The 14,436-nt window shown below is 49.8% G+C and overlaps 1 protein-coding gene across 1 annotated transcript in view; it reads right to left on the reverse strand.

The window, feature by feature from the left end:
* Positions 1–1,685: 1,685 nt before the first annotated feature.
* Positions 1,686–14,436, reverse strand: part of CTR9 (CTR9 component of Paf1/RNA polymerase II complex) — a 47,602-nt gene continuing 34,851 nt past the window's right edge. Inside the window, exons 22-25 of the mRNA XM_006128292.4 lie at positions 13,611–13,765; positions 6,439–6,535; positions 5,461–5,573; positions 1,686–2,891 (exon numbers count right to left, since the gene is read on the reverse strand). Coding sequence (XP_006128354.1) covers positions 2,420–2,891; positions 5,461–5,573; positions 6,439–6,535; positions 13,611–13,765 — 837 coding nt within the window. The 3' untranslated portion in view covers positions 1,686–2,419. The remainder of the gene's footprint in view (positions 2,892–5,460; positions 5,574–6,438; positions 6,536–13,610; positions 13,766–14,436) is intronic.

The raw sequence follows: 14,436 nt of genomic DNA on the forward strand, positions 1-14,436 counted from the left end.
GATAGTTCGAACTAGGTAGCCATTCCGAACTATCTAGCCCGTGCCGCGTGTAGTCGCGCGGCACGGGGTTCGCACTAGCCGGCTTTTAAAAACGGCGGCGCCGGCTTTATGCTAATGAAGCCCGGGAAATTCAAATCCCGGGCTTCATTTGCAAGTTCGGTATGCATACATTACCCCACTAGTTCGAACTAGCGGGGTAGTGTAGACATACCCTCAGATATAAAGGTATACATGGTATAACATTACTCCCTTCCTTGCTTTGAACTACCAGACTAAATGTTACTTGGTGATGCTGCTGTATAAGAGCTCATTGTCAGTGAAGCATGTACGATTACTCCAAGATTATGGATTGTGGATGTCACTATCTGACCAAGTCTGTTCCATGGCTGCAAACTCTTCCAAATACTGTCCTCCAGTATCACCTGTCTTGCTCTGGTTCTGCTTTAGCTAGTTGGTTTTCAACCAAGAGCTGCTTTCAATCAAGCACAGGGCCACGTTGGTGGTAGTGGTATTGTTGTACAGTAATTCCTCACAACACAATAGATGCATTCCTGAAAAGGTTCATGCCAAGCGAAAACATGCTATGTGGGGTCAATTTTCCCATGAAAAATGGAAAAGGTGGGGATTGCGTTTCAGGTGGTGGCAGCGAAGTCAGTTTTTTGTTGGTGCTGGGTCATCAACGTCAACATTAGAAATCTAACACCACAAGATATCTAGCACCAGAAGTCGCCATGGTTTGTTAAAACAAAGAAATACGTGAATGAGTGGAGGAGCACTGTGACCACGTATATTAATCTGCTCATGCGTATTACCACTGTTTTCACCAACTTATACTGCCACGTGAAGTAGTCTGCCACTTGATTATTTTTGTGTTATTTCGGAGATGGTTGCATTATTCGAAAAAGTTCAAAAAAAATCAGGCTACTGCAAAAACATGTTAAGCAGGCAAGTGTTCAATGAGTAATTACTGTATGTTGTGAAGGAGAGGGAGGGCAGTGTATCACCTGCATATTGCTGGCATGAAAGTCGTTGTTATATGACCAATTCACCCAGTGACTATATGAACATGCTGAAAAGCACTGAAAAACTGATCCTTGTGGAACAACTTAAAGGAGTCATCTAGGGTGGGAGTTTCCCATCACTACTTGTTTGTAACAAATCCAGGATGGATTCAAACCATTTCAGTACATTACCCTGGCCTGGTCACCTCTCTCAGGCAATACAGTCTCATATTATGAAGTTCTATATAACATACTTTGAGTAAGAGCTCATTTTAGGTAGGCCATTAGTACATGGTGAGGTTAAGGAATCAAACTGATGTCCTTTTCCAAAGGACAACTTAACTCTCAAATGTAGGAACCATTGCCCTAACAGCTAGAGCAGTAGATTGAAAAGCCTGCGTTTAAGTGTCTACATACAGTCTAGCAATTTGGTCTGGTACATGGTACAAATAGTACTACATTGAGGGGTTTTTAAAATGTTAACATGCAGCCATATATTAGAAATTAAAAATGAATTTAAATGTCCGATTGCTGGCAAACTTAATTTTCTTATTGATATCTGAACTTCAAGATTTTCTGATGCCACCATCATAGATTACAGTTTTTTGTTTTGTAACTGAGTCTGACGGAGGACAGGGTTATTTTTTAAAAAAGGATGAAATAAAATAAATTACTAAAAACAGATGGCAGTGACTATCTTTTATTATTGTGACAATGGCAAATCTCTTTACCATATAAGAATACGGAAAGTTTTCAACATCTTTATTTTTCACCTGTCGACTTAGTTCCATTTTTTCCTACATACCTGTCATGTTATTTCATAAACGTCTGCATCTTTGTTGCTTTTGTTTAGTTTTTAAATTAATACACCAGGAAAACAAATAGGTACAAGAAGAAAACCTTTAAAATTAGCAGTAGTATCATAGTATACTTGTTTTCTAACAGAAAGTAAAAAATGTCACCATTGTTCTCTATTCAGAATGACACAAAGAAATAAATATCCAAAATTCTTTGTTTCACTCAATAAGATCTCATGGCCTGTACCTCTTTTGCATGTAGAAACATGGAACAAATACACCACAGTTTTAACTAACTCTGAACTTGGTGTTTATGTTCTGCAGCATTTACGCATACCCCATCCTCATTATGGGAGTTTGTTACTACTCACTGTACAGCATCTGTGATCTTGAGCTACGTTAGCTCCAGTGTAATAATACACCAAGACAGAGAATTATCCATTAATGCCTAATATTGTACAGCTTGATAGGAAAAAAAATATACAAAGCAAGTTTTACAACTGTTTTACGAAAACATTAAGCTTTTTTAAATCAGTTTTCAAATATAAAAATTGTATTTTCATTTATGAGGAGGAAGTATATTTAAAAAACAAAAGTTTTAAAAATAGGTATAATTTAAATCTAATCGCTATCATCTGATCCACCTTCTGATCCATGTTCAGACCCTTCAATGTTGGATGCCTCTGGTTCAGATTCATTTCCAGACTCTCTACCAGAGCCCTCGTTGTCAGATCCTCTCTCAGAATCTCTGTCCGAATCACCACTGCGAGAAGCTGGATGAGATTCGTTCTCTGAACCACCTGATTGACTTCTTCCAGACTGTACAGAGTGGCTTCTACCAGACTGTAGAGAGTGGCTTCTACCAGACTGTACAGACTCATTGTCAGATTGTTCAGAATCTGACCGTCTCTTCTTTCTGGCTGATCTGTCACTGTCAGAATCATCATCAGATGGATGAGCACTGGATCTCCGGGGACTACCTACCTCACTACCAGACTTGTTTCTGTTGTTATCTGAATCGCTGTCAGACAGGATGCGTTTATTGCGTTGCTGTTCAGCATCATCAGAATCACTGTTGCTGTTCCTGGCATTTCTGTTTTTTTAAAAAAAACAGTATAATCAAATATAAAGCTGCAAGGATTGATTTACTATGATCAAGTGAGAATCCTAGATTTCAACTGAGAAAGAAGAGAAAAGGACACAAACAATTCAGAGAGAAAGATGGTATCATGTATCACAGTGCAGTCCTCGCTATATTCCCATGTGCAGTAATTCCCAGTTTGGCTGTGAAAAAGGGCATTTGGCATAAATGTGTAGATCACCAAAGAAACATGGGCGCCGAGTTATACGGGCTTTTGGTGCCCATGCTCCAGCAATATTTAGAGCCGGGGGCCCTGCTCCATCAATACTTGGAGCTGGGTCTCTCCCCTGGGCCTGCCTGGAGTGGGCCCCGGCCCCCAACTGCCGGACCGTCCTCCACCCTGGCCTCAGAGTGTCCCTGGAAAAGAGGGATTGTAATGGGGTGCCCACAGCCCTGCTGTGATGGAGCGCAGAGGCTCTGCCACTGGGCGGACACCACGGCAAGCTGACGCGGCCGGCTACCCCCACGCCTTAGGGCGCAAGCGCACACTGTGCACCAGACAGGGGTGACGGGATGCCGAGGCCTTGCTCCTGGGTGGACGCTACAGCGATCAGGCATGGCGGGCCAGCCCCACCCCAATACCCTTGTGGCGCATGCTCACACCATGTGCCGGGTATTTTAAATGCTGGTGGCATGGCAGACAATTCCATCCAGACCGGGGCCCCGAGGGCAGGGTGATGAGGTGAGCTCCGGGAAGCACCCACCCTCCTGCAGCAGCCAGGGCCCAGTAGGCCAACCCACGGGGCGGACACCTAGACTCCACAGCCCCAGAAGGATGGGCAGTGGATGCCGGAGCGGCCTATACCTCCCCCGCCCCCCCGGACAGACACATTACAGACTCCAGCTCTGCTACCCCACAACCTGGAAGGCAGAAAGTAGGGGAGGGGAAAAAATAGGGGGAAGGGGCAGGAGAGGAAGGGGCTTGTGCTGAGGGGAGGGGGGCAGGTCAGGAGAAGAAAGGGGAAGGCACCAAGGGACAGGGTGCAGGATAGACAAATGCCAGGAGGCCAAGTGGAGACAACGAGGAAAAGGGCAGGATGGGAGGTGACAGTGGGAGGGTGGACAGGGTGATGCTGGGAGAGGAGAGGGTAAGGGCATTGGGGGCTTGAGGGGAGGAGGCAGAGGTGCTGGGAGAAGGCTTGAAAGAAGGGGTGGGCATGACGAAGGCGGGGATGGAGCAACTCATGTGAGGGCACAGGGGCATGAGGGGCAGAGGATGGTGAGGGGGTGGGCATCAGGGAAAAAGAGGGCAAAGGGCAGGGGTAATGAGAGAGGGGGGAAGCACCAGGAGGGTGCAGGGCTAAGGGAAGGTGCAGGTGCCAGGGGATTCTGAGGTGAAGCAGAAGGGCAGACACCTGCAAGGGAGGGACCAGCACAAGAGAGAGGCAGGGCAGGTGTGTAGAGGGAGGTGTTAGGAGAGTGGATGAGGAGGGGTAGAGCTCACATGATCAGAGTAGAGCTACTGGAGGAATGGGCACATCCACACTGCCATTTTAGCCATAGGGGTTTCTTGCGCAAGAAATCCCTGCCGAGTGTCCACACTGCCCTCTTACGCAAGAGAGCTTACACCTGTTAGAAAAGAGCATAGCTCTTGTGCAAGATGCCCTCTCTTACCACACCGTACTGTAAATTTCCTTGCACAAGAGCAGGCGGGCAGTGTGGATACTTTGTGGGTTCTTGTGCAAGAACGGCTGTACTTGCGCAAGAAGCCACGAGTGTAGATATAGCCTTAGAGGGAACACTTCCCCCAGCCTCTCTGCCCCCATTAATGTCACACACATTGGGTTAATGCAACTGCAGGATAGTTGCATGAGGGGGTTTGGTGGGGGCCAAACTAATCCCTGTTGGTAGGAAGATGGTGGGAAAAGTCCTTACAGAGGGGTCACATGACACCTTTTACTTCTGGTCATGTGTCCATCTTGCCCCGAGTGTGTTATCTCCAGAGGCATGGCTAATGGGGGTCAGGGGGCGTGGCTAACGGGGCAGCACCAAAAATTACACAAAGCTGCCCCCCCTGCAAGGAAATATAGTAGAGAGAAAAGTGAAACACAAAGAACCCATTCAGACTAACATGATAGTCTTGAATTGCTGCTTCAGTGATATCAGCAAAATGGGGGGAGGGTGTATATCCAATCTAAGCAATATCAAAGGAGATATAAGTATATGCTTTGACTGAAAATGATTTTTAGATTTCAAAAGTACACACTTTCTGGGCACAGAAATTCAAAATACTGACCATGCTGAATTTTTGGCTGCTTAACAATAAAAAGTGTGTGTCAACCCTACAATCATGTCAATTTATATTTGAGATTAATATATACTTAATTTTATTTTAATTATAATCTTAAAGCAAGGGTTTGCAACTTCAGGCACTGGATGTCATGACATATTACCTGTTTAGAGAAGGGAGTCAGTTAATGAAGGGGTTGATCCGATATGGAAAAGGTTGAAAGCCAATCTCAGAGCTTTATCATTAGGTAAAAGTCATCATTTGACTTACAAAATAAATAAAGATTCATACCCATCATCAGCAATTTTGAGTTTATCCTCATCAGAAGAATCATCGCTAGATGAAATTATGGCTTTTGATTTGATCTTTCCCTTCATTGAAGGAGGCAGACGTTCTGGCTTGGGCTGTATGAAAAAAAAAAGTAATACTGTTTGTTCACTGGAGTAAAACTGATATAGACAACAGAGCCTGAAGTACTGCTGTCTTATCATAACAGGTGGATGCAGAAAACTAGACTTATTTTTAACTGCTTTTTGTAAATCATCTGGTCAGAATTTGTTCTGATTTTAAATCCTAAATGGAGAGCTTCAGAGTAGAGATGTTACATATTGGTTACTTGAATAGTTCATTAACCTCATGAATTCTTAGTGATTAAGTATTCTATAGTCCATGGGGGTGGGTCCCGCAGTCAGTGTGCTCCAGCCCCACTCCCAAGGAGCCCCCTCCCTGCCACTCAGTGCTGCTGCCTCTGTATCAGCAGCAGAAGCATCGGGTGCCAGGCAAGAGCTGGGCCACGAGGGGAGCCAGTTTAAAAACAAACTCCCCTCACAGACTGGCTGCCTGTCGCCCCATGCTGCTGCATGATACAGAGGCAGCAGTGCAGGGTAGCTACAACCCGTGTCTGGGGGAAATGGGTGGATGATCTGAGCTCCTGGACCCAGCAAAAGCTGGAACTGGAGTTGGGCTGCTGGCCAGCCTGCTAAAAATTTACTGGCAGGTGTGTGTGGGGGGGGCAGGGGGGTGTTAAGGGATGCATGCAGTCTAGCATTAGCCTATAAGCTTCTGCTTATTGGTTAATCAACTATACTATTACATAAGGGACTTAGGAAGTGTTCCTGTTGCTAATGCTGTATTAGGAGACATAAAAAGAATGATGTATGTTTGCTGCAGGAATTATTTACCATATTTCATAACCACAGTTCATGTAATAACACTGTAATCTTTCAGACGTAAACAGGAACTATCAAGGCATTACACTTTTAAACTTACAGCCTTTTTCTTCTCTGCTTTGGGTGGACGTCGTTTTTTAGGTCTTGGGCCATTTTCATTTTCTTCATCATCAGTTCCATCATCTCCTTTTTGGGGTCTTATAAACAAAAATCAAGTCAGAATTCATATTTAATTCTTGCATATACAGTGTATTATTTCCAACTCTGACAAACCGTCAATGACACACACACACACACACACACACACACACACACACACACACACACGGAAGTTGTTGGGGGGGGGGAAGCACATGTAGTCAGTCTAACACCATTTACAGGCAACTGTCTAAGGCAGTGGTCCCCAACCATTTGACATCGCCGGGAGCGTGGCCGTTCGCCTGCCGGGCACCAGAGGGCGGGGACACTCGCGCACCAGGGGGCAGGGCCGTGCATATGCTGCACCCCCATGAGCCACGTGCCTGGGGACGGCGCCCCCCATAGCCGTGTATCAGGGGGCCGGCGCTCCCAGAGCACGGACAGCCACTTCGCTGTGTGCCCAGGGACGGCACCCTCCCCCCCGATAGCCAGGCACTATGGGGCCGGTGCTCCCCATGCACCACGCGCCTGGAGCACAGGTGGCCACTTCGCCGCACTCCCGGGGCCAGTGCTCACTGTGCACCATGCACCCGAGGCCGGCTCCGGCACAGAGCATGTGCCACGTGTCCAGGGCCAGGCCAGCCCAAGCACTTGGCGGGCGCACACAAATGCCCCGTGTTGGGGACCACTGGTCTAAGGTATACTCTAAACCAATACTACATAATGACAAAAAAGTTTAAAAGGTGTAAGCTAAGGGCATGTCTAAACTACATCCCTCTTTCGAAAGAGATATGCAAATCAGACAGATCAAAATTGCAAATGAGTCTGGGATTTGAATGAAGAGGTTACTTACCTCGTAACTGTAGTTCTTCGAGATGTGTTGCTCATGTCCATTCTGATTAGGTGTACATGCGCCGCGTGCACATATTCCGGAGCTTTTTTCCTTAGCAGTATCCATAGGGCCAGCAGGGAGCCCCTGGGAGTGGCGCCGGTACACCGGTGCATATATACCCATGCTGGCCCCTCCACCCTCTCAGTTCCTTCTTGCCAGCTCCTTCCGACATGGGGAGGCAGGTGGGATGCAGGATGGACATGAGCAACACATCTCAAAGAACTACAGTTATGAAGTAAGTAACCTCTTCTTCTTCTAGTGCTGTGGTCACCAACCAGTAGATCGTGAGCTACCGGTAGATCTCAGGGGCTCTAAGAGTAGCTCTTGAGCCCTCTCTGAACTGCGCATCTGTGCAGTACGTTTACATTAGATTTCCTCATGTAATGTAGGCGGGGCTTCAAGGAAGGGGCGGGGCAGTAGATCTTTGCCTGTTCTGAGACTTAAAAAGTGATCTTGGGTGTAAAAAGGTTGGAGACCACTGTTCTAGTGCTTGCTCATGTCCATTCTGATTAGGTGAATCCCTAGCCATGTCCCCCCCGGAAGCGGGGTTGGAAGGTGACTAACTACCTAATTATCCTTCTGCAGATCTCAGAACTGCCCTCCCAACAGCAGCACCCTCCCTGGCCAGTTGCGTAATTGCATAATGCTCCTCAAAGGTATGCACCATGTTGCTGCCCTGCAGATTTCCAAGATCGGCACAGGAACGCCACCGACGTTGCCTGGGCTCTCGTGGAATGGGCCGTTATGTGCGGCGGTGACCTACCCACACCCTCGTAGCATAGACAATGCAGGAAGTAATCCACAAGGATATACGCTGCGCCGAGACTGGCAACCCTTTCATTCTTTCTGCCACTGAAATAAACACTTGAGGTGACTTATGAAACCCTCGCGTCCTGTCTATGTAAAAAGCCAACACCCTCCTAACATCCAGGTAGTGCAAACCCTGTTCCCTGGGTGATGCGTGTGGCTTGGGGTAAAAAACTGGTAGGTAAATATCCTGGGAGAGATGGAAATGCAAGACAACCTTGGGTAGAAACCCCGGGTGTGGACGCAACCTCACCTTGTTTTTAAAGAACACTGTGTGGGGTGGTTCTGAAGTCAGCGCCCTAAGCTCTGACACCCTCCTGGCCGAAGTAATGGCCACTAGGAAAGCTACCTTGTAAGACAAGTGCTTCAGAGAGCTCAAATGGTGGCTTCATAAGGGCAGTCAGGACCAGGTTAAGGTCCCAAGGCGAGACCGGCGGCCTCTCATATGGCATCATCCTGTCAATTCCGTTCAGAAACCTTTTAACCATAGGATTAGCAAAGATGGACCTCTGACCCTGGAGGTACTCCAGGACAGTCAGGACCACCCCTTCACCCGGAGCGAGCGTTCTGCCCCCTAGCCACGAGGTAAACCTCTTCCATTTAGTCTTGTAAAGAGCTCTAGTGGACGGCTTCCTACTTTCTAACAGCACCTCCTGGATTGCTCTGGAGCAGGCTTGCTCCGTAACCAAGAGCCACTGAGGAACCATGCCGCAAGGTGCAGGGATGACAGGCTCGAGTGGAGTGCTACTCTGGCCTCGCAGGTCTGCGTGATTAAGTCTGGCACGAGAGGTAGCCTGAGTGGTCCCTCCACGGTTAGATCCAACAGGGTGGTGAACCAGTGTTGGCGAGGCCACACCAGCACTATCAGAATGACCTGGAACCTGAACCTCTGCACTCTGATGAGTGTCTCGTGGATCAGGGGAAATGGGGGGGGAAGGCATAGAGTAAACCTCTGGGCCACCTGATCTGCAGTGCATCGCCCCGTGAACCCAGACCGTGACCCATGTACGAACAGTACTCCCGGCATTTGGCATTGCTCAGTGTCGCAAACAGGTCCAGACAGGGAAACCCCCACCTGTGGAAGACTTCATGAAGTATGTCTCGCCTTAACACCCACTCGTGTGCCTGAATTGAATGGCTGAGCCGGTCTGCTAGCCCGTACCTGGTCCGCGGGAGATGAGACACCTCTAGGCAAATGCCGTGGGCTACACATATTTCCTACAGTTCTAGGGCTTCCCGGCACAGGGGAGAGGAATGCGCCCCACCCTGCTTGTTGATATAATACATGGCCGTGGTGTTGTCTGTCAACACCGCCACCACTCTGTTCTGTAAGTGGGGAAGGAACGCCCTGCAGGCCAGCCTGACCGCCCGCAGCTCCTTGATATTTATATGGAGGGGAACTTCCCCTGGCAACCACGTACCTTGAGTCCTAAGGCTGCCCAGGTGTGCTCCCCATCCCATGTCTGAAGTGTCCGTGACCAGTTGCACCGACGGGGACGCTCTGGTGAATCGGACTCCTGCACACACCATGCCCTTGTCCTTCCACCAGTCTAGCGAGCATAGAATCTCCTGAGGTATAGTCACCACCGCATCCAATGGCGACCTCAAAGGGTTGCGTGCTACTTTGAGCCACTCCTGCAATGGGTGCATGCGCAGCCTGGTGTGTTGGACCACATAAGTACATGCCGCCATGTGGCCTAGGAGCCTCATACAGGTCCTTGCCGTCGTAGTGGGAAACTCCTGTAGCTCTGCTACCAACGAGCAGATAGCAAGGAATCTGTCCCTCGGTAGAGATGCCTTTCCCGTGCGCGAGTCTAGATGGGCCCCCACAAAGTCTATCACCTGCGTGGGGTCTAATGAGGATTTGGCGTCATTTATGAGTAGGCCGAGGCTCCCGAACAATGCCCTCGCCCGTGTGACATTATCTAGCACCTGTTCTCGAGACATGCCCCTTATCAGCCAGGTATGGAAACACTTGGACCCTGTGCCACTGCAGAAACGCGGCTACCACTGTCATACATTTGGTAAACACTCTCGGGGCTGCACACAGCCCAAATGGGAGGACCATAAACTGGAAATGGTCCTGTCCCACCACGAACCGTAGGAACTTTCTGTGACTCGGAAAAATCGAAATGGGGAAGTACACATCTTTGAGATTGCGAGCAGCGTACCAGTCCCCCTTTTGGAGCGATAGGATGATGCAAGCCAGCGTCACCATCCTGAACTTTGCTTTTCTTATGAAGGCGTTCAGGTTTCGTAGGTCTAATATGGGACGCATGCCCCCCTTCGCTTTGGGTACCAGGAAATAGCGGGAGTAGAAACCCTTTCCCCTCATCTCTGGGGGCACTCTTTCTATAGCCCCTAGTACCAGCAGGTCGGACACCTCCTGCTGGTGAAGTGTCTTGTGAAATAGGTCCCTGAAAAAGGACAGGGAGGGAAAGTGGGGGGCAGGATAGGAAAGGAAGGGGATAGTATACCCCTGCTTTACCAGGTCTAGGACCCAGCGGTCCAACGTGATCTTTACCCATTCCTGGTAAAAAACGGAAAGATGGTCCCCAAAGGGTGCATAGATAGGTGCGACTGGTACTCTGCTCTCTGGCATACCTTCAAAATGAAGGCTTAGTCTGGTGGCCAGGTGACGGCCCTGCGCCTCTTTCAGAGTCTGACTGAGGACCTCTATGCCTACCTCTAAAGAGGTCGGGGCGGCTATTGTTGTGGCCCCTATCAGTGATTTGCCCTCGCTGAAAGGATCTGGGATAGCTTCTAGCCTGAAGGGAACGCCTCTGGGGAGCCGGGGTATGTATCCCTAGCGACTTCAGTGTCGCTCTTGAGTCCAGAGCCGCCTGGAGGGACGTACGCACCACTGCCTTGCCCTCCTCCGTCATGGCTCCAAACTCTTGTTGGGATTCAGAGGGAAGTTGGCTGCCAAATTTTTGTATTGACGCCCACGGGTCAATAATGCCCCAGCATCACTTGCTGCTTAGCTATACGTAGCAGAAAACCCCCCGTGGCGTAGGCCTTCCTGCCAAGCAGGTCCAATTTCTTGGGCTCTTTTGCCTTTGGGGTGGGGCCCAGAGGCCCTTGATGCTCCTTCTGCCCCACCGCCTGCACTACTATCGACCCCGGGGCTGGATGGTTGAAAAGATGCTCGTGCCCCGCATGAGGTACATAGTACCGCCTCTCCACACCTTTCTGGGTCAGCGCAATGAAGGCCGGTGTCTGCCACAGGGTCTTTGACAGCTTGTCCACCGTTTTATTCAGTGGGAGCGCCACTCACCTAGGGCTCGCTGCCATCAGAATGTCCACCATAGGATCTTGGTCCTCGTGGTCCTCCTCGTGCTGGACCGCTAGGTTAATCGCCAACCTTCAGAGCAGCTCCTGGTGCGCCCTTGCGTCCATTGAAGGGGGCTGAGCTGCGGAGTCCGCCAGAGCCTCATCCTGCGATGACGAGGAGGACTCTCTTAAAGGGACTACCTCTTCCTCACCGAGCTGCGCCTCTGGTTCCCCTCCGGCTGAAATGCCTATCTGGGCCGAGCCCGGCTGGGTCATAGCCTCCTACCCTTGGCCAATGACTTGAGGCCTAGGCATTGTTGCCTTGGACGTGCTCTCCTCAGGTGGAGGGGCTCCTAATGGGATGGCTGATGGGGCGCTACTCCTTCGGGACGACCCAGCCACCGACACCGTAGGAGGGGACCCCTGGGCCTGGTGGTAAGCCCAGGGCATCCAGAATGGCCACTGGGGTTGTCCCTGCCACTGCTGCTGGTCCGCTGAGTCCCGGTGACCCGATCTAACAGTTGAACGAGACCTAGGACGGGATCGGAACTTGTACGATGACCGGGCTGATGTCACCAATTCAGCCTCGGACTCCAACGAATAGTCCGATGCTGACAAGGGAGGAGCCGACAACGCTTGCACCCTTTGCTGCGCTGCCATGGCCGACGGCTTGCCCCTGTGGGGGCATAAGTGGAGGCACTTGCAGCAGCGGTACCGTGCCCAGATGCATTTGGTAGGTCAGTAAATAATCAACCGGTGCCGCCATTTGCTGCTGCACTGCAGTCTGTTGCGGTACCGGTGCTCCCAGGGCGTGAGCTGGGATCGGTGCGGGGAGAGGCAGCAGTGTCTGTGCTGTGTGGAGCATCTGTAACTGGCACGTAATACAGTGCAGGGCCCTGCACCACCCACGGGCCTGGGTGTGGTGCTGGCCCCTGCACCAGTGCTGTATAGGCAGTCGGGTGCCCAGGTACCGGGGCCGTCGGTGCTGCAAGCGCACTCGCTCCCATTGCCTCTGCTGCCGGATAGGGGGCCAGGGTCCGTCCTGGTGCTCTTGCCGGCACCGGGAATTGCTGCTGGTGCTGGACCGAGGCCTGCACCTCGCCCAGAGTCCCACGGCCCAGCTGTCAGTCTGCTGGGGGGCCCTCTCCTTCCTCTGCGGCCATCTCAATGAGGTCTCGGGCTGCCTCAAAAGTTTCTGGGGTGGAGGGACGACGGATCTCCTCTATCCCCGCGGGTTGTCCTGGGCTCCTGCCCTTGTCTGGGCTGCGCCTCTTCTTTGAGGCCTTAGAAAACAGGTGCCCCTCCTTAGGGTGCACCTTCTGGGCACTCCTCTCCGTTGAGTGTCCCCTCGAGCCCTTGGAGCCTCTCGGCGCCAGGGTCTGTGACCTATGCCTCGGTGCCTTATCAGCCTCTGACTGGTGCTTGGCCGACACAGGTGCCACTGATGGTGTGCTGCGGATGGAGTAGGGGGCGCTCCTTGCCCTGGGGTTGCAGTGCCGACTCCATTAATAGGAGTTTCAACTGGGAGTCCCTCTCTTTCTTGGTCCGGGGCTTAAAGCTCTTACAAATAGAGCAGCTTTCTGCTCGATGGGCTTCTCCCGGGCATTTCAGGCAGTCGGAGTAAGGATCTCCACAGGGCATAGGTTTAGAGCAGGAAGCACAGGGTTTAAAGCCCTGGGGCCCTGGCATGCCTTTCCGTCATGGAGAGAGTCCCGCTGTGCTCCCCTATCTAACGAATTACACTATTTACAGTACTTAACTGCTACTTAACTATATAAAATTACAAATTTAACTATAGTACAACAGATAAAGAAAATACAACTGCTAAGAGATAGGCTAATAGCCTGAAAGCATGCTCCAGCTACCATCAGGTAAGAAGGAACTGAGGAGGTGGAGGGGCCAGCAGGGATATACGCACTGGTGTACCGGCACCACTCCAGTGGGCTCCCTGCTGGCCCTGTGGATACTGCTAAGGGGAAAAAGCTCCGGAATCCGTGCATGCGGCGTGCGTATACCTAATCAGAATGGACATGAGCAAGCACTCGAAGAATTCCTGTGCTTCAATTGCATAATGGCAGCCACGCATTCTTTCAAAAATGGGTATTTCGAAAGTGAAACTGCTGTCTAGAAGAGGGATGTAGTCTAGGCATAGCCTTAGTTACCTCCTCCGCTTTTTCTTCTTCCTTTCTCCATCCTCTTCTTCACCATCTTGTTCACTACCGCTGCCTTTCCTCCTCTTTTTCTTTCTGGACACAGGCAGATCTTCATCACTCTCATCATTGACAAACTCATCAAATTCCCCTCCTTTTTTGGAACGCTGCAAAAAATTAAAAGCCCACACTGTACCAGATTATGTGGAATCTGAAAACCAGTAGTCAACATATGGAGAATTTAAGACTTTTCTCTTTGATGCCCCAACTGTTCCATTATCTGAAGAAATTGGAACATTAGAACATATAATTCCACTTGCTGCTATTTGTTGGATAAATTACTTATTTTCTGTACTGTACCCTTGCAGCAATATATTAAATCTACTTTCCACCCCAAAGGTATCTGCATTTCACCGATGAGCACTCTGCTCAGCCTCACTAAATATCAGGACAGGCTTAATACTATAACCGGTCAGACACAACTCCCCCTCCCTTCTCTTCACTGGTGTCTAGCTGACCAGACATATTCCTCTGCTCTTCCCTTCTTCCCTCACCTTGGCTTTCTTAGTTATAATTTATTAAGCTTTTTATCATGTAGTACAATGCAAGATATTGTATTCTTGTACCCAAGGCCATGAGGCTCCATTTTGCTTAGAAACCATATTGCTTATGAATATGTATGTAACTTGTGGAATGTGTGTAAGGTGTGAAGAGAAATATCCAACCAAGGCGGCAATTTTAGGATGTGACCTTTTAAGGCCGACAAAGACCCTGCAAGTGAATAAATTAACTGAGAAGTGGCCAGAAGCTAGCTCGCTCTCTCTCTCTCTCTCTCTCT

Source organism: Pelodiscus sinensis, chromosome 5, assembly GCF_052426305.1.
Source record: "Pelodiscus sinensis isolate ZL-2025 chromosome 5, ASM5242630v1, whole genome shotgun sequence".
Taxonomy (NCBI): Eukaryota; Metazoa; Chordata; order Testudines; family Trionychidae; genus Pelodiscus; species Pelodiscus sinensis.